A 27,939-nucleotide genomic window follows, 5' to 3' on the forward strand; every position below is an offset into this window, starting at 1 on the left:
AAATGCTTGGCATTGTTTTTACAGCATTTTGGATTTTCTTGGGACAAATTTTATTTTACAAGGGGGCTCCGCACCCTGCTTGCCAATCCCTGTTTGCCATCTACATTGTTGAATGGGATAATGCTCAAGCATAATGCTTTCATAAGAATGCATGATGGTGTCAATATTTTTGTTGAATTAAAGCACATTGCTATAACTCCCAAATAAGAAGCTAGTGGGTAATCTTGGCTGTCCAACTTAATGTTCATTTTTCATGTCTTAAAGAGCAAAATATCTATTTTAATTACTAGCGATTTAAACTTATTGTGTTAAGAATGAAAACATGTTTCATATTTTTATTCTTGAAGTAAAATGCTACAAAGGAGTGAAAAATCAAGCAATTTTATTCTATGTTGTAGAACTACATTTCATTGCAATAATGGTAATTATAGTAAGAAATTGGTTATCTTTTTTTATACTCAGTGATATTCCACTTGGCGTGGGGCTCTAAATTTAGTTTAAAAAATTTTTCACTATTTTATGAAACTTTTTCAGTTAAGTTATTTAAGGTTTAAATTATGCTCGTAAAAATTATATCAACACTAGTTTGTAAACGATGAACCTTCTATAATATGTTTCATATGATAGAACAAATTGTAGTTTTCACATCTGCTCATGCAAAACCTTGACATCAAAAAAAACTTTAATAAGTTAAAAAACTTAAAACCGTTTGAGATTCAGCAAAAAATCTTTTGCATGCTTTCTGAAATACATAAGAGGAACAAACATGCTAAGATTCTTTGTAAAAAAGCAGTCTAAAACTTTGTACTATGGAATGAGTAAAAATGACAGCAATGTACATAAAGTACAAATAAAGTAGTTAAATCGAGTTAAAAACTCAGCAAACAGCTGTTTCGGGGTTGTCATGTGCAAGCCCCTTCATCAGTGCAAAGCAGAAGAACGAAAAGTCCACACCATGTAGACCGAACGATAAAATAACAAAACTGATAAATGAACGATAAATGAAACTTTACTTCCCTCCATTTTTTGTTATTTTATCGTTCGGTCTACATTGTGTGGACTTTTCGTTCTTTTTTGCACTGATGAAGGGGCTTGCATATGACAGCCCTGAAACAGCTGTTTGCTGAGTTTTTAACTCTATTTTAATACTTTATTTGTACTTTATGCACGTTGCTGTCATTTTTACTCATGCTAAGTTTCATCTAAATCCAAGATGGGTGTTAAATCACATTTTCTTAGTTGATTTGGCCCAGTAGCTAAAATCAAGTTAAGAATTAAATAATGAATAACATAAACCGACTTAAGGTAGCGTGTGTGTTACATTACTCACAAACTTCCAAAATCATTTAAACCTTTACAACAATTATGCTACTCAAGTAAATTTTTTTCATCCACCCCCCAAAGAATACACCAATTTCCAGTAATATGAATTAACATTTATAAGGATATATTGATGAGTACTTTTGCAGCGGAAGTAAGAAAAAGACAATGAATTAACTAAATAATTTATTTTTAAAAATGCTGTACAATGAGAAGCAGAAACTATGATACCATTCAAAATAAAAAAGGATTTAAGAACTTCCACAACAGATGTTAAATGGATAATTACACTGATCACGGGAAAAACATAAAAAAAATTAATGAAGAGTTGCATTTATCACAAAGTATCATTGTAAAAAGAAATAAAATGTCTTTCCATTAATGTTTGTAGAACTTAGTAAGCATAAATACTTTGCATAGTTTACCCCTTTAACAGAGATTTTTAAATCAGTCCAATATTACATGTGCACAAAATATCAAAATTCCTCAGAAGGTGCATTCTCAGGAGACTTCATAAGTAGAGATATTATCATGCTAGGAAAAAGAAAACAGTATAAATAATTTTACATTACATGATCCACATTTTAACAAGTTTCATTATTTATGCAATCATTCAAGTTTAAGAGGTTAAGAAAAATTGAGAAGAGATTTCAGAGACAGCAGGGATGAAAGTGCCCAATCCTCAAAATAAAGTGAATTCAAATCTGTCACAAAGAAAAAGAAAAAAACTTTTTTTTGGGGGGGGGGGACTTGATTTTAATTTGTATTTGAAAAATTACAAAAAATAAGTGATTCTCTCTCTGATCAGCTTTTCCAGCGCCTATTAACACCTTACCTGCCCCAGGAGAACCAAGATTCACTCCCAAGTATGTTTTTTACACAGGCGAGCGAAGTCATGCAATAAATCAGGAGGATAATCACAAGTTTTGATATTGAAAAACTATTTTCTTTCACAAAATAAAGAGTTAAGGGGAAAAAAAACTAAAATACAATATTATTATATTCTAAAGGTTTGAGAATAATTTGATTGACATTGTGCGTTTGCCACAAAAAGGCACTTTGCCCCGCCTTCTCGAAAGCACAGGGTTATTGTTGATCACAACCCCCTTCAAATAAGACAACTCTAACTTTGCTGTGAATTTAAATTTGAAAAAGTCAGAGTTTTCTTTCTTTTCGTTATTTGCTGCTACTTTCGTTACCCTTTTTGTCACTTTCCTTACATTTTATTTGTTTACATTTAAAGATCTAAAAACTCCAGCTTTTACGGGATGGTGGAAGGGTCACGTGATCATCCAAGATGGCGGAGCCCCTTTCCACTGTTGAATTGTTTTCCTCCTGCTTGTCCCTATATCGCGGCTGTCACTACTTCTCATTGTATTTTCATCCTAAATTCATCGCCTCGGAACAGCACTGCTCATATATTGCTCCAAATCTCATCGTATTTTCATCTAAAATTCATCGGCTCGGAACAGCACTGCTCGTTAGGGTGGAGTGAAAAAAACGAAATTGAGAAATATGTTTTACCTGTATGTGGAAAAGTTGCCTCTTGCCAAGCCTATTTATCATACAAAATTTCAGCTAAATCAAACAATATATTTAGTTGCCCATTGGAGGTTCACTTTTAAGTATTTAGCCTCATTTTTCACATAACTCCCGAAATTGAGCCGACAAAATATAATTACATATTTTGTCCATTTGAATCGATGAATGGTTAAACCTAAACTCTGGAGAATTAAATAGCTAATGTATAGTTAGTCGAATGACTTGGGTAATGTGAAATGGCCTTCAAATGTGCATCAGGAGCACACATCGCATATGCTGTCTCAGCTCTGGTTTGTCCTTTGAGTTCACCGCTATCAACTAGATTCTTTCTTCTAGTTTGTTGTTTTTCTTATTTAAAATGTTCTATTTAGTTTGAATTATTTCAAACTATTAAGTTATAACTTCAAATGTAAATGAAGAGGCTGTTTTTACATATAAACAGTTTGAAAAAAAAATACAAGTCAAGATTTTTCTGAGAATTGTTTATTTTTACTGCTTTAGTTTCAGTATTTTCTTTTTTTTTATGTATTTTATAATATAAGTAAGTATATTTTTGTGCTTTTAATTTTGTGTCTTATTTTTGATTTACTTGCTTTCTTAAGGTGTTTTCCCTATTCTTTGAAGCTAAGCCTAAATTGAGCTGATTTCTTTGTTGTCAAGTCTGAGTGCTCTGCTAAGTGTGAAACTTGTTTATTTTAATTTACTGCTTGTCTTAGGTTTTAGTAATATTTGTACCTTTTACTTCCAATGCTTTCTAATTCTAATAATTGGCATTAATTCTTCAATTTTGCATTTTTGTATTGACTTTTAAGTGTATCATTTTGAGCTAGAATGGGGGTTATATGCATTTTGAAGGAGGTTAAGAGTGATAAAGGGGACAAGTGGATTTCTTGTGACTTATGTCAGATGTTCTGCTTGTTTAAGGGAAAGGTATATCCAGAGAACTTAAAAATTCAGTTGGAATGTTTACCACTTTGTTTTTATCAACAACTGTATTGCTTTGTTCAGTATCAACATAATCTGATTATGAATATTCTTTATTCAGCTCATCAAAATTATTGGAAATAGTTGACGAATACTGTTTGTCGTTATGTAAAAACTGCATTAGAAAGTGTCAACTCCCATTGAATGTGTGCCACCAATACCGTAATTTCGGGTAGATAAGCCACCCTATCGTATACGCCGCACATGCAATAATTTACTAACTAAAAACAAAAGTTCATCGGATAAGGCGCCCCATCATATACGCCGCAGAAGAGCATATTGAAACATGGCCCCCCACCCCCTCTATATCTCTCTCTGTATATATATATACATATGTACGGATGCGATCATTTATTATAGTTAGAACAAAACTGTAACAAGCAACTGCACTTGTTAACAGATAGAAATGGAATAAACTTCATGTAAAAAAGGTCAGAAAATGCTACGGTTACACAAGAAACTAGTGTTGCCAGATGACATCTACATTTGGTTGGATGAGAAGTTTTCAAATCACTGTGTTATACTTAGCAGTTCATCAAAAAATTGTTTACCCTTTATCAATTGATTCTTTTTTTTTTTAAATTTATCATCATTGAGAGATTTTAAAACATTACTCAGACTATAGAGACTCTAACTCAGACAAGCTAGCTTTTCCTCTATTGAAACTTATGTTACCATCACGAATTTGGAAAGAACAACAAAAGCGAACAGCGGTAAAATCGGAGCAAAAGAACGCAGGTTTAAGGGTGTGAGAAATTAAATTTAATGAAAAACCTGTTTCATGGTGCAATTTGAGAGCTCTACTAGCGTTTTGTAATTAATTTTAACATTGCTGCTCGATTGGGTGAACATGAAAAGCACTAAGAAAGGGTGAGGGGAAAATTTCTTCTGATACGCCGCCCTGGCAGATACTCGGCAGATGTTAAATTTCAACTTTAAAACACCTACAGTGGCTCCCAAAAGTCTTTGTACACCTACGACTTTCAACGAAATAGGCCCCAATCAATTGGTTAAAATTAATATTTCGGAATAGGTATTTAATTATAAGATCTATGATCAATTTTTAACAAAACTACATGAAAAGTTTTTAAAAAATATTGAAACTTAATTTTTTAAAAATCAAAAATCGAAAAGTGCCGGAAATTTTATCTCGCAAAAGTCTTCGTACACTTTATAAAATGTCTGTATATTATTGAATAATATAACTTTTGATTAAGTTATTAATTAGTAGAATATCATACAGTATTCATAACACCTTTTAAACGTCTGCGAATAGATTTCATTCTTTTTCTTTCTTTTTTTTGCGTAATTTCTGAGTAAGTGTTCTACCACACTTTGAGTCTTACTGTTTCTAGCTCTATTTTCGTTTTAAAGCCCTATTTTCGTAATCTAGCCTCCAGATATCTCTAAATACGCTACATTAAGTTAAAATCTGGAGATTTAGGGGGTATTTCCTAAACTTTAGGACAATTTTCGTGGCACTAGATGCAAATGTTGAAAACCGTGTGCTTCTTATCGTTGTCTTGATAAAAAACAAAGTTGTTTCCAATAACCAAATTTTCGGCTAAGAGTTTAAAATTGGTTTTTAAAATATTTAAAGGAACAGCATGATTCATTATTTCATCAAAAAATTACAAACTACCAAGTCCTGATGCTGATATGCACCCTCACACTAGAACACCTCCACCGTCCTGATTAATTGATCCAAATAAGTTCTTAAGATTAAGTGCCTAATTTTTTCTTCTACTTACAGTTATACAACAATTTAACCAAAAATGTTAAATTAATTTTTATCTGTAAGTAAGACGTGATTCTAAAACGTTTTTAGCTTATTTATAATTGATTTTGCGATGAAAAGCGTAAGCTTTCTGTTTTTCGTACGATCAAGAAAATTTCTGCGAGAAGAGGTCCCATTTAATCCAGCTAATCAGAGAACTTGGCGAACAATTTTAGGTGAAAATTAAGTGTAATATGTTTCATTTAACTCTGCAGAAACGTTTACAGCACTCAAATGTGTATTTTTCATAATTTTTTTAACTTTAAATCTCCAATCACGTTTTGTTAACTTTGCCGGTTGACCTTTTCTTACCTTGTTTTCGGTCCGATTCCTTTCTTTAAAGCATTTTATCAAGCACTTTACTATACAAACAAATAAATTAACTAATTTAGAGACATTTCAAACCAATTTACCACTACTGTGGGGAAAAAATTCAAATTTTGAATGGTGTTTGCGGTTTTTTACGAATACCAGCCATTTTACACTAATAAGCACAATATTAAGGAATAAATAAACAAAAAATTAAAGCCAAATGACTTAAAAGGATCAACACAATGCAAAAATATTAATAAAACGGCATATATGATAATTTTAATCATGAATTTATTCAAAAATATTTGAGTGTACGATGACTTTTGTGGCATGTTATTTCTCTGTATCTTCGTTTTCTGACTCATTTCAAAAAGAAGATGCGTCAATATTTTGAAAAAACCAATAGGTTGTATTTAGAATGATATAGGAATGATGTGAAAAAATATTGGACTTCATATTCGAATTCAGTTTCGCGTTATTTTGATTTTACTAAAAAATTTCAAAGTGTACGAACACTTTTGGGAGCCACTGTATAAGCCGCGGCTTATCTATCCGAAGCTATGGTAATTACAGTTCGCCACATTCACACACATCTTGTTATGTATTCAACATTCAATAATTAAAGATCCACAAATATTCCTGACTGTCTGGGAATGTTTACCGAAAACAAATGCAAAAATATATATATATATATATATATATATATATATATATATATTCACTTTGTTTTGGATATGATCTTGGCTCTAATTATGCCTGGTTTTGATGAATGTTTTGTTCTTTGTTTACATGGCTTCCTTGAATTCCTGATTTTATTCAACACTGTAAAAATTTAGAAACATCCTGAAAAATAACAGGCAGGTAATATGCCCAATGTCTGCCAGTAACATGTCTTGTAAAAAATAGGAATGTTTTCCACTAAGTCAGTAATCTTCCTAAAATTATCCTGAAGTTTTTCTGAAGAATTCAGAAATATCTTCGATTAGAGACAATCATTTCACTGAAACCTTCAGAGAGAACTTAAGTAAGTTCAAAAGAAATAGCTTGGTATTTTTTGACTCACTAAGAAAGTACCAAAAACTTTATCGCAATCATAGCCACTGCTAAGAAGGGATTTCAAGCATGCACAAAGAATTTTACTTGCTTTTTACTCTTGGAAAGTTACGGAATAAAGAGATTCACTTGCTACCACATTGGGAGTTAAGTCAGTCTGGATGGACCTCATCTTAATTCATGACTAAAATTAATTAACCTTCCTGAAATTATCCTGGAATCTTTTTCAAGATTTCAGTAATCTCTCTAGTTAAAGCCAGTGATGTCTCTGGACCTTCAGAGAAAACTTGGGTATGTTTAATGTAATACCTTAGCATCTCCTGACTTTTCCAAGAAAGATTTGAAAGTATTTCTGCAAGCATGGCCAAAGCTATGACATAATTTCAAGCAAATATCATGAATTTGACTCGCCTGCAAAGCTATGAAATTCCGAGGCTCATTACTTGCACTGAGAGCTTATTCTATGTAGACGGAACGTAATCGAACTAAAGGTGATACACTTAATAAATACGCTCAGTTAATCTTCAAACTGGGCGTTAAAATATTTTTCACAACAGTGAGAAGTCTGCATTCATGACACTTGTAGCAATTCAGTAAACGTCTTAACACAGATGTTTGATTTTCACAGGAAATTGTTGAGAACTCATGAAACCCGACATGTTCCACGGAAGTAATCAGGGACACTTCGTATTTTTTTACAGTGCATGTAAAATAGCATGGAACCATTGGTAAATAACTTTATTTTTGCGAATCGGCTGACCACATTAGATTTTTGACACTATGTAAAAAGATCAGTGTCGTTTTTGGTGGCTCAAGTGCTCTGTGTAGAAGATTTATTTGGTAAAATATAATCGTTGACCGTTTTCGAGATGTACTACAAGATGCTGGACAGATGGGTCTGTTTCGTGGATGGGGAACTAAATTATGCCAGATAGCTTCGTTGCTGCTTATACATCTTATCATTTCTTATTTTATTTCGTCATTTTTGTCTATTTTTCATACTGCAAACGCGAGCTAATGAGGAACTTTAATAACGTATTTGAAAAAGTGCTTAGTGGATTTCAAGGAATTGCAAATTTCGACACTAATAGAGCCTCTTACATTTTAAAAAGACGTGGTGAGTGGAACTACCCGTCGCTTATAATTTTCAACTTGATTGGTAGAAGTTGACATTTACCTTGAAAGATGTGGCTCTCTATTCTCACCGTTTCTAGGGCGATACTATTAAAAATCATCGAAATCCGTAACATAGTATCATTTGTAAATTTTAATTAATTTAAGAATAAAAGTTTTTGAGGATGATTTACTTACAGCGCCATCTATTAAGAATTTATAGAACCAAACAATCAATATACAATTTATGTATAATTAGCATGTTATTTACAATAAAAAAATTATAAAAACTATTCTATCTCTTAAGTTGGACCAAATTACAGATGGGTATGAAATTTGATAAAAATCGGTTCAGTAGTTTCGGAGTTTACCCCGAACATACATCGTGACACAAGATTTATATATATATATATAATATATTATATATATATATATATATATATATATATATATATATATATATATATATATATATATGTATAAGCATGCATCAAAAAATGTTTATCAATTAGGTCTGGAATCCTTTTGCATTTTTGATCTCTGCTAACTATTCCTAACTAAAATTCATTGTAACTTCATGTAACTTCATTGGAACCTGTAGTTAAACTACAGGTCCTAATGAAGTTACCATTCTTTTAGAAGTTTCAAGTCGTTTCCCATTTTTCCAGACTATTGAACACTATGATTAAAAGCTGAGCAGTATTATTAAACAGAAAATAAAAAATGCTTTTGATCTATGATGAAAGACATACATTTTGAAATCAAAGTTAATATACAAAATGTAATATGACAAAAAAATATCTTACCAATACAAGTAGACAAAAAAGAAAATTAAGTAAAATGCTAATCGGATTAGAGAATCTCTCATGTGCTGTTTCAAATTAAAACGATTGTGAATTTCTGTAGGATCATAAATTCCAAAGTTTCCAGATGGCACGGTAAATTTCCTAAATATAAAAAAAGTTTTTTTTTAAAAATAATTTTATACAATATTTTAATTAATATTATTACTTGTTTCAATTCTATAAATTTAATAAGCTATCTTAAATGTTTGCAGCAAACATTTTAGTAAAATCTTCTCAAAAAAGTTACAAAATTTAAGTACCGTATTTTCCTGTGGATTATCTGTTTAAAAAGTGTGAAATTAATGAGGAGCGGATTATATGCCGCCGGGGATGATCTTCGGTTTTCTCTTCTCAGTGGTAACACATTGAACCTACCTGTGGATTATATGCCACAGCTGATAATATGCAGGAAAATACGGTAACTTAGTTGGATTTCATTTGTTACCCAAAAGATATACACTTGCAATAACACAGTGTCAATTTGTTTTTGAACCTTGCTTCATAAAAAATGTTCACATAATTAAATTTTATAAAAACATCAGTGGCATCAAAAATGCATTGGGTCACTGTTGTACAATCTTTAGCTACCCAACAACCAGACAAGCTTTCTGATGCAAGTTTATCAATCCCTATTTTAAGTTTAGAAGGGCAAAGTCTCAAACTTGATTCTAGTGAAGCACTTTCAATGCAACTTATTACTTACGATAAGGTACTCCGCTCTTTGCAGTGGGTAGCAATAGATGATTTTAATGCTTTTCAGTTTGTCAGGATCTCCTGAAGATTGGATGTCGGATCCTTAAAGGTTTAGAGGGGTGAGACAGGGATGGAATCCTTTTCCCCGGATATCTTGTATCCAATGATATCAGTATTGACCTGTCAAACATTGCCAGTCTGGAGGAGATAGGGTTACAGACACGTGTGCAGGTTTTAGTAGTATAAATTACATATTATATAAGTAACACCCAAGGTAAGTTCAGTATGGTAAAGTCTCAAACTCGAATCTTAAGAAGTACTTTCAATGCAACTGCAAATTTATGACTTAATTGGATTAAGAGGAGAAAAGCATTCACACAGATACTTAAACAAATAGTAACATTATTTTTAGGGAGAACTTAAGAAACTTGGGAAGAGATTCTTTAGAAAATCACACTTTTTAGGCTGGTTGAATGGGTCTGCCTTGGAAAGTTGCAGGCTACTTCTCCTACAGTCTATATAGGGAACAGGGCAAGGTTCGGTTTTATCTCACTGAAATTAAGTTTAATTAAAGCTACATTAATGCTTAAGTTAAAATTTCTACCCAAATTAAAGCTTTTAATTCATGGCTAGATGGGGAAAATATAGGGGAAAAGAGGGCACATGTGAACATTTTTTTTCATTTCTTTCTTTTTCAAAAAATATTATCAATTTCTCAGTGCAAAAGTGTCTCCATGATTGAATAAACCTTTCTTTGTGTCATGGAATTTTTTTCGGATTTTTATTAATTTTTTTTTTACTTTATGGTATTTTTAAAAAACCTCTTAAGTTGTTCTCATGGGCCCCAAGAGGGGGGCACATGCGAACAGGCCTGGGACACATATGAACATGGGTATCAATGCTGGAGAAGCATCACATTTAAAAGGAAAATTCTTCAATGTGAAATATATGCCTAAATAACAAATACACTGAAGGGTTTGTAACCTATACTGCGTAAAGAAAATATTTTTTCCTGAATATATAACTGCTCACTGTCAAATTTTAAAGTTTTGTAGCATGTTCTGATCACTGAATAGACTAAAAAAAACTTATATGACTACATAATAAAAATAATTTTTTATTGTGTAAGGGTTATTCTATGTATATTTTGCTTTTAAGCTTCATACATTGTTTGATAATGTATTTTTAAACGATTTTGAACTTCCGTTTTTAACTAAATGAAAATATTCTGTGTCTTTCTATTTAAATTATTGACAAACTATTTAATAACAAAAAAAAATTTTAAAAATAAAAATAATAAACATAAATAAATAAATATTTAATAGCATTTATTACAACTAACAATAAATTTACTAACTGATTATAGGAAAATAATAATTATAAATACTTGGGCACTTTTTAACACTTACAATTTCCTACACTAATAATAATATTATGGAAAGAGGCTATGAGAACTTCACTTATGGCCCTAGATGTTGTGTTCACTATCTACTACTTTAGAGCCAACTCGCAAAAATAAAGAACTTTTAATTTAATAAAAAAAATTTAAATATCAGCCATAAATTTACTTCAATGTTCATACAATGGTTCATAATACTTAAATTAAGATTAGGAATTAGTCTTAAAAATGTTTTCACATGAAGATTTTTTGCTTGAAGATCTTAGTAAAACATACCATGTTCACATACGCCCCCTTTTCCCCTAAATATATAAGAGCCTTTCAGTATCTATTTTTTTTCTTGTTTAGTTAACAGTTGGTTAAAATTTACGCTATGAAAAAAAGTTGATCGTAAGCGCTGCACTTTTGAAAATTTAACTTTTAAACACATAAACACTGCAGCATTTCTTGCACAAATTACTGTACAAATGCTAAAACTAAAAGATGCACAAAATTGTAGATGATTCTCTTTCTTCTTAGGAGATGCAAAGAAAAAAACAGAAATGCAAAATCAGATCTTTGCCTATTGGCTGGGGGAGAGAAGCAATTTCAACCCCTTTCATTCCAAATCAGCAATTATTTAATTGCTGATTTGGATTATGGACATTCTTCTCAAGTTTTCCACTGGAGTTTCAGAGTTGGAGAATTAAATAAAAGCATGATATCCAGGACAGCCAAAGAAGAGTTTTCCCCCTGCAAAACTGGTTGACTGACATGTTATCAACGGTTCAAACCAAATCAGTGGCGGATGGGGCCGGCGGGCAGTCGGGCAAATGCCCGGTGGGCCGCCTCGGTTTGGGCCGCATTAAATCTTTCAATTGAATAGTACAAAAAAAAAAAAGCTTTTTTTTTCCATTTTTTCTTCCTTAAAAAAACTCGTGAAAAAAATCTGTCGCCTAGAAAATGCGAAATCTAACCACTTTGCGACATTGGAAAATCTAAAATAGGTTCACTCATTTTTGTAAACGGATTTCAAATCTTTGTAAAAATCTTAGGAAGACCCTTGCCTTCTTTAAAAAAAAAAAAAAAAACGTCGACTCGTACATGACGAAAGCCTTCTTTTTCTTCCCTTGTGGACCGGCCCACCACGCACTCGGCAATCGATTAGCACCCCACCTCATTAGCCCTTTCATTGATGATAGTCGATAACCATTTCACGGCCATCTGTGTACAGGGGACAGGGACCATTACAGGAACACTACTTGGGACGGGACGGCAAAAGCAGTTTGCGGAACGGAAACAGCTGTTTTCCATTCGAAGATGCTAAGAGAGAGGAATCTTTCCGAGAGTGAAGCCGAAGGCTGAAGGGTCGGGATTTTTTCCTGGAATTCTTTTTAGTAATTTTTGCTTTAGGGTAACTGAGGATTATACCACACCTACCACTTCCTTTTTTGTGGCTTAATGTATAAAAGGGATTCGCGCGTTGAAACTTGTAGGCACTGGCAATCTATTTATTCTTTCTCCAGCTTCGATGCAACAGGACTGAAGAATGATGGAGTCATTTGTAACACGTTTTAGCTGTAATTAAAAATCCTTTTAAAGTTATAATGAAATTGAAATTCATTTTGATGATTCAAACAAAGGATTTTGAAGAGAAAGTTTGGTTCGTAAAAAAATTTACTTATTTCTAAAACTTTTACTTTAGTTATCCATTACCGCTTTTAATTTGTAAAAATGTTTTGGAGACTTTTGTTATTTATACTATCATTTCCAGGGCCGGATTTACATTTTAGTTGAAAGCTATTGCTTATAACGAAAAGTTGTGTGAGTTGTTGTTCCTAAAAAAAATGGAAATACTTGAAAAAAAATCAATTTCATTTTCAAATGCTTGAAATGTTGCAAAAATGTGGCTACAAGCCTTGAATTTTGAAATTTCTAACAAATTGGAGTTGATAAGAGGGAGGAGTGCCAAAATATGTTAAATTCAGTGTGTGCTTCAATGTATGTTCGTCAAAGTATGCTTCAATTTTATTTCTTACTAAGAGTATAAATTATGAATTGTTCAAATGGGCAGTATGTTACTCTCTTGCTACCTATTTTCTAAGTGTGTACCCTATTTCATTTAAAGCAATTTGTAGATGGGTTGCAGGGGTGATTAAAAACTAGCTGTATCGAAAGTCCATGAGCGCAGGTAACAATTCATTATCCTTTATCCTCCCTCGCTCTTTCTCTCTGTCAAGTGCCTCATCGATGTGTCGACCCCTAAAAAAATTTTTACTGTGTATTATCTCAACTTGCAAGAGTACATAATTTGAAAAAGTTTTGTTTGCCTACTTTTCCCCCGAATATTTTTGATTCCAATCTTCCTTTATATGGCTTCAAACTGCAGAATTTTACTATATATTTTTTTTCCAAAATTCCCTCTGGGGGAACCCCCAGAACCCCTAAATTGGGAGCCCTGCATCATTCTCTCGATGCTATTCCCCTTCTTAAGGGAAATCCAAAAAGGCAGGCAAACACACATTAAAAAAACACACACAAAAAAAAAGAAAGGAAGGAAGAAAGAAAATAATGCATAACTTTATGTGTCTCAGGGGAAAAGACAAATATAGCACAAAAAAAGTAATAATAGTCATTAATAAAAAAAACACTTTAGCATTTCCTCTTTTGCCTCCGACAAAGTGGTCTGGATTACAAAAAGGGCCCCATACCTGAAATAACTTAAGGCCCCGTTAAGTCTAAATCCGGCCCTGATCATAAATGTTTTAGAAATAGTAACAAAACTGGCTTTATATGCTAGTCTATTTCTAAGATTAAAAATAAAGGAAAATTTCCTGGGATATGGACCCTCAAATTTCTCCTCACTCTAACATCATCAAAAAGATCGTCTTAGAGCTACAAGTTCGAAAAATAGACAGGTGAGCGACACCGAACCTTTTCAATCCTAACATTACCAAAGATCGTCTAAAATGCGTTTTCAAAACTAAAAATTTCGAAAAATTTACGGGGGAGAAACCCCCGGACCCCCTTTACTTCGGAGTTAATACTATGCTTAAGGTTTGTTCATATCGGCTTCCTTTTAAATCAGAAATCCTATACAGCCGCCACAGAACAAACAGTACTTACAGAAATACCACTTTGAGGCGACGATTTTGCATACATTTGTTGAGAAAAAAAAGGCTGTAACCTTCTCAATAATTTTTACTCTTATGATAAACTTATGTCGCCTAGTAAAAATTCCTTAAAAAATGTTCTGCTGTGAGCAATAAGATGCTTTACTATGTGTCTGTAAATTCATCGGTTGACCGATAAAATAACTTGATTACATAACTGTCCAGGACCTTCTAAGGCGCTAACAGCTGCCTGTAATAATAGTCTGTAGGGGGACAATGAACTCGTAAAGGCAGGGCCACCTCCAGGGGTGGCGTAGAACCGTGACTGCCAAGTTTAATTTAGGGATGAACAAAGTAAAAAAAAAGAAAACCTTCTCAGTATTTAAAAAATTTAAATAGAAGTAACAAAATACCAAGTGGAATTCCCGTGACAAAAAATATTTTCTCAACAAAATTTTGAAAGAAAATGCAACCCTTGAATATTAAATCTTTAAATATTATTTTAGGAACATCCACGGTTCTTTATTATAATTTACCTAACTAAAGGCAGCTCAAATTTTTCGAGACATTCTGACAAATTAAAAAAAAAAAATCAAGCAAAAAAGTATTCAGTACATTGTAAAAACCTATGACACATTTTAATTTAATACAATGAATGAATAGCTAGATAATAATAGAGGTTTCATAGGGGTCGCTGAAGCATGTTTTAAATAGAAAAAGAGTTAAAATGCAGTAAGGGAGATTTAAAACATTGTAACGTAATGAATACTAAGTGTTTGAATGTATAAAACGAAAGTAAAATAAAACTTTATTAAGATATTCTAACTGGAGGATATTTAAAGTAAAATAAAGTTGGAAGAAGATCTGGTGTCCCTGAAAAGTACCACATCAGTCCAAAATGTTAAAAAATATTTTGACGAATCTCAATCTCTTTATTTTCAAACAAATTCAAACACCAGGTTGGAAATTGAAAAGTTCACTATGAAATAAAACCAAAGAACTAAAATGATCTCGGAAAAGATACACTGGGGGGAGGTTTTCCCATAACATTTGTATGAATAATTTAATAAAAAGATAGGGACTTAGCAAAAAATACGGAAGGGAGAGACATCCTCTAGCCTCACCCTTCATTTTACACCTCCAAGGTAGATTAGAAACGTGTTTAAAACTTTTATTTTGAAAGAGTGCAGGGGAAGTTTCTAAATCGGAACCCAGTCCCATCTCATATCGCCTATCGTTATCAAAGATGGCCTACAATTCGTATTTAGGACTTCAAATTCGAAAAGCTTCCAGGAGAGTGATCACCTAAATCCCCCCCCCCCCTGCAGAAGTGCCTCCACCCCATCTTTAAGGATGATTTAAAATTTCGTTTTTAGGACTAAATTAAGAAATTTTTCAGGGGTCATTGAATCTCTCCTCCCTCTTGTATCACCAAAGGTGGTGTGAAATTTCTTTTTTAGGGCTTCAATCCCGAAAAGATTTCTGAGAAGAGCCCCTGAACCCTTGGTAACATCAGCGAATATCATCTACGACTGCGTTTTAGAATTCAAATTTCGAAAAATTACGGAATGAAAGTCCCTGAACAGCTTCACCCACTAACATTACAGAAGATCGACAAAAACTACGTTTTAAAAGCTAACTTAGAAAATTTTTTGTTCCCAACACGCTCGCCAGCATCACTAAAGGTCCTCTCAAATTTCGTTTTATGGAATTCAATTCCAAAATATGTCCCGAAAATTCCTCCCCCTCACGTCATTGAAAGTCAATGAAATAACGTTTTTTAAGCTTCAGTTTCCCAGAATTGTCAGTCCCCTTTACGTTATCAAAGAAAACCTACAATCCCCTTCTTTAGATTTCAATTACCAAAAAATTCCTAGAGAGCACCTTCGAGCCTCTTCTCTCCCAAACATTACCTAAGATCACCTAGAATGCATTTTTAAGACAACTAATTGAAAAAAATTCCCGGAGGGGAGGGGGGACACCGGATCTTTGCTCTCATTAACATTGTCAAAGATAATTTAAAGACGTTCATCAAAATTATACGTTCTCTTTTCACGCGATATCGCGTGAAAAGTTCCTCATCAATCTTTATTGCACATAAGAACTTCAGATACTGACTTTAGGAAGGGGGGGGGCAATTTATAGGTAACAAACTTTTTGAAGAACTTCAATTTCAAAAAACATAGCCCTCCCCCCAAAGATCGTCAATTGTCACCTAAATTGGCGCTTTGGGAACTTCAATTGAGAAATTTTTCCCAGAAAGAATTCCTGAACGCCCTTCTTCCCCCTAGTGTTACAAAACAATGCTTACGTATACTTTTTAGAACTCTGATTTTGAAAAAGTTTTGGGGAAATTCTCCAAATACCCCCTCTCGCAAACATCACCCAAGATCATTTAAAAAGTCTAACAATGCGTTTTTGAAGCTATAATTTTGAAAATTTTCCGGGGGAGTGCCCCCGAACCCCCCTCCCCCCATCATTAGCTAGAATATTAATTTTTACTATTCAGGTGTTCGTATTATTGATTCTTTTTCTCCACATTCGTAAACGCAGTTCTCCTAATTTGAATACTCAAATTCTAATGGTGACTCCTTACTAAAACTAGAAGATGTATCTGCTCCATCTTTTATATCTGAAAAAAAAAAAAAAAAAAACTTAAGGACGGTGGGAGCGTCTCCTCTTCAAGGAGCAAGTCTTAAAGGGGACCGGCTGGTCTGTAAATGCCAGGGCCGGTTCATGTTGCCCCATCCGCCACTGAACCAAATCATCCAAAATGTCAAAAAAATTGGATTTTCACCAGCACACAATAATTCCAGCTGACAAATACAGGCAAAGTATTTTCATTTATTTGCATTATAAAAATAATTATACCTGCATATTATCATGAATATGTCCAAATAGGAGAAATAATTTCAGTTCAATAACAGGGTTGCTACTAAATTCTGGGTGGGAAACTCCCTGTTTCCCCATTTTGAATATGCAGCATAACAAACGAGTTAACACTGATAAATGTACAAAAACATTAATATCTTGATTGTTTTATTACAGGAAAAAACAATTAAATAAAAATAAAGAGAAGTAAAGAATTCATTAAAACTGAAATAATATCAGGATGACTGAAATTTATATTTGGCTTTTTATTAAAAGTAAAAAAAAAATAAATAAATAAAAAAAATTAACCATTCATTGCTTGGGCCTTAAAAGAAAAAAAAATACAAAAGTTAAGCAGAACAATAAATATTCATGACTAATCTCACACTGTCTAAATTAAATTAGCATAAAAATCAAAATGCATGTCAAATAAAAAACATTAAGTAATTTTTGGTTTTAATAATAATCATTTTAACATTTACTTTAAAAAAAAATACCATTTTTCATTTTATTTATTCATTCATATTATTGTTTCATTATTATTTAGTTTGCATATTTGAGCACTGATTTTGGCAACTTCAATATAAAAAGTAAAATTCACTGCAGTTTCTAGGTTTTTAAGGAAATTTTCAAATTTGATGGATTTTACCACTAGTTTTTTTTTCCCCTTAATTTTTGAGTTCCCTGTACTTTACTTGTTCATTTTCTTTTCTTGTTTTTTGAGCAATCACGATTGCTTATTGTTCTCACTTGACTATTTTTGATGTTCCTTTGATATTTCCCACCGCCACCCTCCGCACCATCACTGTCGACGGACTCCTCACGATGTTGCACCTCTAGCGAAAGCTGTCTCCAGGTTGCATCCATGTCCTATACACACACGCATACATACACAACTACACACATGCATACATACAAACACCCACACATACACACACAAAAACATACACATACACACAACTACCCACACATTCATGCCTGCACACAGACACAAACACATATGCCTACACACACATACACATATCCCCCCCCTCAGACGCAAACACACATGCCTACACACAAATACATACCACCACACACAAACACACACGCCTACATACACACACTCGTGATTGCGAAAAACATAAATTGAATTCAAAATGTCAAAATTCAAATTAATTTTTTTTTCTTTTCTTTCAGGTTTCCCTGTGTTGTGGCAACCCTGAATAAATACTTTCCCCATATGACTAGGCATACTTTTAATGCAAATCTATTACCAAATCAAAGATAACAAAAATAAATATTGAAAGTATCCTTTTCTGAATATTAAAATAAATAATACTTACTTATATGCTTGCCAACATGCCATTGGTAAATTTATGAAGAATAAAAGCCAATGCCATTCAATGAGCAGAAACAAAGTTATTATGCCATGAAAAATCATTTCTGGCTCAATCCACTAAAAAGGGAAGAAAATAGCTTAGTATCAAATAAATTTAAACACATCAGTGTAATTACTTCATAAAATACTTCATCGCAGCCTAAATATACAATTTCTAAAAAGCATATCAGGGTCATTATACAAAAAACGTAGGTTTTTGAAGTTGGAATTCGTGAAAAAAAAAAATCTTCAATTTTTTTAAAAGTTACTTTATATTGTTCCTTTTAAGCACCTTTTTACTCTCACATAGTCACATTCTTTATTGTTAATTTAGTAACTTTCTTTTGTAGTTAAAATTTTGAGTGTGAATGGAGGATAACAGATAAAAAAAACATATATTTTAAATGTTATTTTTAAACTTTTCATTTAAATAAACATTGCATCTTGTATGAGGAACTGTTGGGACTCGCGTGCTACCGAGGATGAAATACTCGAAGTTCGAGGAACTAAAACGGGTTGTTGCAAGCCCAACAGAAATTGTGGTGTGATCTGCTCGGGGGAAAAAATGGAATTGAAAAACACATTTAACAGTCAAAAACAATTTTATAAATAACGATAAATATATCTTAAAATTTGTAACATCAACAAGGGTAAATAAACTACTTTTAAAACCCAAACATTTTGACTGAAAATATCCCCCCCCCCCACAAGAACATTTATAGGAATACATTATATAATACTGTATCGTTCGATTCCAAAATTTAACGGACTAGTCAACGCTAGTCCACCTTGAGTCCATTGCCTAAAAATAGAGTAGTCCTGATAATATTCAAGATGAAAGTTCATACCATTCAGGATATTCACTCTTTAATACTTGGCATATCAAAACGTGAAGGCCTGATCCTTCCATAGGATCCTACGTGAAAATTGATTGCAGCCCGTACCACTCGTGGCCAGCCGCCATGCTGGACCTTCCATAGACTTGACCTCTCGGACACCAAGAACCGCCACATCCGGTGAAGAACCCTTACATGCAGACATCCAGTCCAGCCAGACTCCAGGACATCTTTTAATCCAATCCAGCGTGAACCTTCGACGGTTTTGTGAAGCCTACGTCCAACAACATCAACTTCCGTGAAAGAAACTCCACAATATTTCACCTTTTCATCCTTCACCACCAAAATGCCTCAAGATGACCAATGGAACCTGCCCGCTCTTTTAGCCGGGCACAACAAACTTATTTCCTACATTTTTCTAAAAATGAAGTCCACTCAACAACGTGGAACTGAAGAGAAACTGGAGCACACCGCTCCCAGTAACCACCGAACTGCAGTTACGGCGACATGTATCAAAACTGATAAGATAAGAATAACAAGAGGATTGATTGATTGGGTGCACTCTCTTAAATACATTTCCCAATTCCACCACGTGATGATGTGACGTTTATTGAATCACATGCATAAATTATCGCTGTGAAACAACATAACAGTTTATATTTTAACTGTGAAACCTTTTAAAATAGTTGTTCACCTGCACTCAGCAAAACGTTACTCAACTCGGTAACAATGACCAGTGGCGTAGCTAGACCCGACTTTCGGGGGGGGGGGGGGGGGTTACTTCTTATATATATATATATATATATATATATATATATATATATATATATATATATATATATATATATATATAATCGCTTGGAATTTTTTCCTTTTCTTCTTTTTTTTCTTTCTTTTTCTTCTCTCTTTTTCTCTTTTTTTTTTGAGACTAACTTTTCGGGGGGGGGGGGGGGGGGGGGGGGGGGGGGTTTGTCCCCAACCCCCCCCCTTAGCTACGCCCCTGACAATGACGTCACATCGCGTTGTGTAAACAAACGCATCATTCTGTTGGAGTTTCTACTTTGGGGAACAATTCGTCCGCCGGTTAGGTAGTGGGATAATTTTCAATGTTTGTAATACAATGAATTAAGTTACTAGAACTTTCTTAAACCTTTGGGAATTGTCTTCAAGAACTAAAATTTCATATTTTTGCTAACAGGAACACGATTTGAACTAATTAAAATGTAAACATCTTTCTTAAAATGGTTTTTTAAAGAAAGTTGTATGCTTCATTTCTGATTGTATATCCTCCATTACATCTATACTGTAATGGAGGATACAGAAACGGAGGATACAAATACTTATGTTTTGCTATGATCATTCTGTTGATTTAGGCTTAGCGCAACATGTTATTCAGAATTTACTTTAAAAAAAGTGATTCAATTTTAACTATAAAAAAATTTTTTTGTACACAAACAATTCTTTTCTTTTTAACTCAAAAATGGAGGATACACAAAGTTAAGGAACTATTTGACTTCAAAGAGAATAATGCTGAAATTCTTTCACACTAAGTTCTTTAGCTTCACTATGAAGACCCAGAGTTGAAAAGGGCTAACTTGTGTTTTTAAACATCTGTAATGAGCTGCCAGTACTGCCGTCAATAAGAAATTCTATTACTTCATTAAATCCTGAATGGAGAAGACAAGAAATACTGTTACAGTGTTTCAAAAGATTATGAGTGCTATATATATATATATATATATATATATATATATATATATATATATATATATATATATATATATATATATATATATATATACTTTTATTTTACAACATAATTCTTTTAACCTATTAAAAAAACATCAAATGATTTAAATTTCACTATTAAATCTGTTATATTTTTTGTATTGAGTAAATAAATGAAAAAGTATATGGGAAGAAACGCGTTGGGACATGTAACGGAGGCATACAAGTATCCCTCCGTTCAGTGAAGAAAACATTTAAAAAAATTTATATCATTAATTTGTATTGATCATTTTCAAAATTTGTTATACTTTTCTAAATCTAATAAAAAAGTGCTTAAAAATAAATATTTTTGAAAGTAACCACCCTGGACCTAAAAAGTGCTTTTCTTGTAGAATGACCCATCAACAGGGTGTGAGCAGGCACTGTAACGACAGTTTAAAATCATAGTTAATTATTGTTTTAGATAACTTTAAAAGTAAAAGTAAGTCAAAAACACTTTATAATGAATTCAACACAAATTCTAAAAAATAAATAACAGCATCATTATTATTTTAAACAGTATATTTTATCATTCCCCCCCCCCTTAAACTAATAAGTTGCTATTGACATTAGAAGGATGCTTATGTAGTAAAAATTTGTTATTTAGGGAATCAAAGGAAATTTTTCCGTTATTAATCAAGTGAGATAAAAGATGTTCCACTTCACGGTATTGGAAATACCAAACAAATTTTCATAGAAGTCGACCTCCTATTCTTAAGGGAAAAATCGGGGAGATTTTTGCAGCAATTTCTGAAAATAAACATTTGAAAAAGAAGGAAAATTAAATGTAATAAACATGATTGTGATTGAAAATATGTAACTTTCATACTTGACAGCAAAAACGGTTACATTTCTGAGATCTCAATTTTCGTAATAGGTATTTTTGCGTTACGATTTTTATTGATACAGTCGCCTCTCAATAACTTGAAGCCTTATAACTCAAATATTCCTTTATCTCAAAGTTTTCATTCAGTTCCTAAATAAGTAAGTATTTTCAATACAAAGATACTCGAATGTACTGCTTTTGAGTCAAAGTTTTTACAAAAGTTTCAGTTTCATTTTATGCATAAAAATGCTGTCAAAATAAGAAAAAAAAAGTTATTTTCCTTTAGCACATTGCTTTGCTTATCAGTCTGTATGAAGGGGATAACTTATTTATAATACTGCTCCTCAATGCGCACAGTGTAGCAAGATTGCCTGAAAAGTCATGACCATTTTCAATTATAGTCAAAATCCATGACTTTTCATGACTTTCCTTAACTTTAAGGGTGCGTGACACCCTGTGTCTATTATGCCCTATTCTTGAAAAAAAAAGAAGTTATTGAGATAGCTGGTAAAGAAACTTCCTTGAGACTTAAGAGTTATTGAGAGTTGACTGTAGTTGCTTTTATTTTAAGTTGATATCAATAAAATATTGTGTTGTAGCCATATTACATTCTATTTTATAATGAGAATTAATTTCCATTCGACCAACTATCAAGAAAAATAGCCAATTCTGAATTTCCCCCACTTTTTTAAAGTATTGTTATTCTTTTATCGAAATTATTCTCTATTTCACAGCCAGACCACGTAAAATTTCATCAGAATGTGCGAGTATTTATCTCTTTAGCATTTATTTAAGGGTTGGACTAAAATCAGGAAAATGTTCACATTTTTGAGCTTTTTCCCCAAAAATTGTGTAGGAATTTTTTTTCGATAATTCTGCCAGGCGTATAATTTGACCACTGGCGAACTGAGAAGCAATTTATGGTACTGCAAAAAGTTTCAGTTTAAAACTATAACTAGTCATATAATAAGACATATTACCTGGTAAATATGGGTTGTAGAAAGCATATTAAAGCCACAACATAATTTTATATTTCATTTGAATCAAAAGTTCCATAAATTCTATTTACTCTTGTCGACAAAACATAATGTCTACTTTTGAGCACTATACTTTATTTTTTCTTTTTTTTTTTTTACTGAGTATAATCTTACACTTAATCTCTTCAAATGTACATGCTCAAATATTAGGAAATATGATAAATTAAAATAAATAAATAAAATAGTAAAAAATTGTCTCACATGGGGCACATTTATTATTTGTGCACTTAGGGCACCATAAATAAAACAATATTAATACTGTATACTAGCGTTTAAGTCGAGAAATTTATTACAAAAAATGAGGTTTAAAGTTAGTGGGCCAACTTATAGGCAGGGCAGAATTTCCAAAAGTTTTACCTGATTTTTTCTTAGAAAAAACACTAGAAAACGTGAACATTTTCCGTATTTCAGTTCATCTCTTTTAAACAGATGCTAAAGAAGTAAATACGTAAACATTCTGCTATGATTTTACATGGTCTGACCGTGGAGTGTGGAATAAAGAATAAATAATTACAGTAAACAGCCGACTATGCAAGAAGTGCGGGGCGCATTCGCAAATTTTCCCGATTGTCGCGAACTAATACTTTTTATTTTTAAATAATGTAATATGGCTACAGCATAAATTTTATTGATATAAAATCAAAATAAAAGCAACACGTAAAAAAATCGTAACAGCGAAATCAAACCCTTTGCAAAAATCGCAATCGCAAAAGTAAACCCTTTTGGTACAAAAGAATAAATATCGAACATTTTTCAACATCAAAATGTTTATTACATTTCATTTTCCTCCTTTTTATATTGTTTAAATTAAAAATTAGCAGCAAAACGCTAATTTTTTTTTCTTTTCAAAAAGTGGCGACTCAACTTATATGCGCGAGTTCGATTTTTTTTTCCCGATTTCTCTTCTAAAAGTAGGGGGGGAGGGGTTGACTTTTTGCAAGATTGACTTATGCGCGAGTCTATACGGTAAATTAAAATGGTGAAGAGAAGTCTTGAACTCACATGAACTAGAAATTCTCTTTACTCTCCCAAAACTGCTAGACTCATTTATTTTTTGCCACTTTCAGAAATTACTGTATTTTATAAATATTACAATAAAAATTATTAAAATCAATATTATATGTTAGAAAAATGCCTCCATTTTAGTTCTTGGAGAAATTTTTAAAAGCTAAAAAGTTTTTAAATGATAGAACTTGTTTTTTGTATTTATCTTGGTAAATTATTCCACTCTCCTGAACCGGTACATGCAAATGTTTACCCCCTCTCTGTGTCTAAAGAACAAAGTGATTCAGGTGTTTACAGGCGGAACAGGTATGATGTTACAACGTAAGTGTTGAATAACAGGTTGCTGATGATGATGTGAAAAGTAGTTTTAAAAATTTTCAGTTGAATTTTTGAGAATCGAGACGTATATCTAAATCAGATCATGTAAAAAAAGCTGTAGGGTTCGTTGATTTAAATCAGCTTGATTTAAATTGCGATTAAAAACATGATTTAATGATTTTTTTAAAAAATCATTGATTTAAATCAATTGATTAAAATCAGTTGATTTTATTTTCATAAATTAATTTTGCATTTGTAGAATGCGTGCCTCTAAATTTAACAATATATGCATTATTTTACTCCAACTATGCATTATTTTACTCCAACTGTCAAAACAACATAGATCCCTCTTTCTGTGGGTGTAACACACAGGTTTTCAAACTCTTTCAATATATCTTTTACTCCAAAATTAGTTGTTCAGAACAAAATAAAAACTTGCAGTTCTTCTCATACATCATGACAAATATGTTATAGTCAAGAAAAGTAATTGTTCTAATCAATTATTATAATCAACATTATACAGGAGTACTTTATTTGCCATGCTTATAGTGATGTAAAATACCTGGGTATATATTTTTAGGGGTAAATACCCAAAATGGGTAAATACCGGAGTATTTATTTCAAAAATTTATATTCAACTAAAATACTTTACTGTATGTATTCCATTATGTATATATACAACCAATCATATACAAAACAATAAATTTTTGCCCAAAAATTGTATTTTGATCACATATTTAAAGAATTATTGTGTAAAACAGCTTAGCAATCTAATATGATATTCATATTAAATGTGTTGGATATGCCTAATCAATGTTGATAGCCAAATTTCAGATATAAAAAGCCATTCTACAAAAAGAAAAAAGTTAACTAGTTACAAAAAAAAAAGCAAACATCAATTTTTTAAGGTCCTAGTCTTTTATAACCCAGTAATATGTCCCTGCATAACATCAAAATGTAACGAAATGTCGCTCAATTTATTATTACTATTTATTTACCTATATCATATGCAAAAATTTCCTCCACACTTAGTTCAATTGTTCAGGTGTATTCTGTATCACACACACACACACACACATAATATACATAAACATTTAAAATTTTTAATCTTTTATTTTAGGGTTTATGTTTAAACAAGAAAATAGTCACCTTTTAAAACTACCTAAAAAAATTTTTCAAAATGCGAAATTACTAGGGGATTTACCCTGCCTTTGGATAAATACCCAAAATAATATTTACCTTCCCACCCTACAGGGGAACAAATGCAAATGAGCAAGGTAACAGAATAGAATATTTTGCTTTTTTTTGCTTATTAATGTGAAAACTGTTTCTATATTTTCCATGTTATCACTTAAATATCAATAAAATAAATAACACCATAGTCTTAATAACTTCTCAGTTTATTCTTCCAAACATCCCTCAAGCTTCCTTTTTTTTTCATTTTGGATATGACTAACCTAGATTGTGATTTTGAAATCCTGAAGTTCATAATGAATTGCTTATATTTCCCCAATTATGACATTGAAAAGGAAGATTCTTTGGTTTACGATATGTTTCTTTCATGATTTCATCAAGTCTTTCAATAAAAAATATTATAAACTGTGTAATACATATGTACATATCATTTTTACCAAATATTTCATATTAGATTTTTTTAAAAAAATCCCATTCAATTTTTTGCATTTTTTGTAAAATACCCAGTTTTTGGGTATTTACTCAGGCATTGGGTAAATACCCAAAAAATATTTACCTACCCGCTGGGTATTTACCCGTTCCACATCACTACATGCTTATATTTTTTTAAGTATTTTACTAATAGGTTAACTCACCCCATTTAGTTTTCTGCAGCATTCCTGAGCATTCAAATAGTCACATTCCAAGTCAGATAAAGTTATCACATAAAAAGAATTAAGGTTCACTATTTACATTAGGTTTATCTTTTCAACATATTCAAAGAATTTCACAGCAGAATTCGCCAATAGAGATCATTACCCTTCCTATATGTTGTTCATTTTACACAACTTGAATGTTCTTCTTACGCGATTCAGGCTATGTAAAATAAACAACAGACAGCAAAGGAAAAAGCCTTCATTTATACAAGATTAGACAGTTTGCTCCTTCATCATTTTATCTTTTTATGATTTTTTACATTAATTTTGATTATATCTCAAACGTTATTACTTCTTTACGTTTTTAATTTAATTGCTTAAGTTGTAAGTTCATTTAATTTTTTTTTTTGCATCGTATTATCTGCAGATTGTACTCTGCTGCAGATCATACCTTCATGTTTTTAATTCAGCTGCTAAAATTATACGTTAAACCAAAATTTTTTTTGCATCATATTATCCTGGATTATATGCTGGCGCAGATTATACGAAGATTTTTTTTCTTCAGGCCAATTTAAGAACTTGCAGATTATACACCACCGAGGATAATATACAGGAAAATACAGTAAGTCAAACAACTTAACTCACATTTTTCTTAAGATTTGGATGAATTCTGTGCACAATATCTTTTCCCGAAGAAACACTTAGATTTGAATTCAACTTACATTATTTACCGTAAAGTCTTTTTAGGTGTCACAAACACTTGGCAATATTTTTATTAAACAATGTTGTTCGTTTATGTAAAACAATTGATTTAATAACATATTAACAATGAATACATAAACTAAAAGTTATTGCTTGTGCAAAATAATGTTTCGTAAACAAATATACAAAGTAAAACAAATAATTATGTTCTGAAAATTTTGACATTTTTGTTCAACAATAAAACAATAATAGAGTAAAATATCCCATCAATGTCTAGAAAAGAACAATTTTAGGATTCAAAATTTAAATATATACCTCTCTGGATTTTTTTTTTTTTTTTATTTCAAAAATTCAGTCAGTGTAAGGTGTAAACATTCCGTTTCACAGATTTTGTGCATAAACTTCCTCTGCATCAAAGGGCTTCTGAGCCAAATTTGGTAAAGATCTGATGTAAAACATGGATTTCTATAAGGAACATGCACACCCACATACAGCCATTTTCATCCACCGAAGTTGGATAGTTAACAAAATAAGAACAATTTTAATGTGATTTTACACAAGAAAAATTAATTAATCAATCAAAATATACTATGAACTGGGAAATACTTCTTATTTTTACTGATCATAAACAAAGTCTGAGAGTTACTATGGTATTGCTAAATCAACAAATTCTGCAATGAAAATTCAAATCTTGATCAGTAGTTATGTATTGCAAATAATTAAACTTGGTATCCCAGGAAATAATTACTTTATTTCATGTACTTATCTTAACACAAGAGTCATCTGTTAATCAGTAATGTTTAGGATACTTGACAGATAATTCTGATAAGAAGTGTTTATTCAACTATGTTAAGAATATGAAACATAATTACACGGTATTAGAAAACTCCCATTAAACACGATCCTGCAGTAAAATAAACATTATATCATGAATATTTATATGCATTTTACTGCGGAAAAGATTTTATAAACAATATCTTCATTGAGAAAAAGGATACAACATAAACAGTGAGAAACAATAGAATTCCATCACCAAATAACGACAAAACAAACAGCCAGACATCACCAATCATTTTTTTATTAAACTAAATCTTGTCGGTGGACGAATGAAATTAAATACTGATCTTCATTCACATTTTACTCACAAACTATTTTGCACTCAAGCACGTTTCTCGGATGATGATGATACGCAAGACACAAACGCACCCGGAAGAGTAGAAAAGGAGGAGAGAAATTTCTTCTGCAAACACAAATCTCC

General features: G+C 32.0%; 1 protein-coding gene across 1 annotated transcript; it reads right to left on the reverse strand.

Moving 5' to 3' along the window:
* Nucleotides 1-1,509: 1,509 nt before the first annotated feature.
* LOC129218099 (protein cornichon homolog 4-like) lies at nt 1,510-27,884 on the reverse strand. The gene is made up of 5 exons (XM_054852295.1): nt 27,681-27,884; nt 25,980-26,049; nt 18,327-18,439; nt 8,908-9,048; nt 1,510-1,854 (listed from the first exon to the last, which is right to left on the reverse strand). The coding sequence occupies exons 1-5, from the start codon at nt 27,752-27,754 to the stop codon at nt 1,797-1,799; spliced, it is 456 nt and encodes a 151-aa protein (XP_054708270.1). The 5' UTR covers nt 27,755-27,884; the 3' UTR covers nt 1,510-1,796.
* Between the last annotated feature and the right edge of the window lie 55 nt (nt 27,885-27,939).

Source organism: Uloborus diversus, chromosome 3 (assembly GCF_026930045.1).
Source record: "Uloborus diversus isolate 005 chromosome 3, Udiv.v.3.1, whole genome shotgun sequence".
In the NCBI taxonomy this organism is placed as follows: Eukaryota; Metazoa; Arthropoda; class Arachnida; order Araneae; family Uloboridae; genus Uloborus; species Uloborus diversus.

Bases quoted from the DNA above. Each gene is read 5' to 3' on its own strand.
- LOC129218099 (XM_054852295.1), bottom strand. From the start codon at position 27,754: ATGATTGGTGATGTCTGGCTGTTTGTTTTGTCGTTATTTGGTGATGGA. The intron at 26,050-27,680 runs TGTATCCTTTTT...TAATTCTTTTTA, and splicing joins TTGTTTCTCACTGTTTATGT to TGTGATAACTTTATCTGACT. The intron at 1,855-8,907 runs GTAAGATATTTT...TCTTTTTCCTAG, and splicing joins TTTTTTGTCTACTTGTATTG to CATGATAATATCTCTACTTA.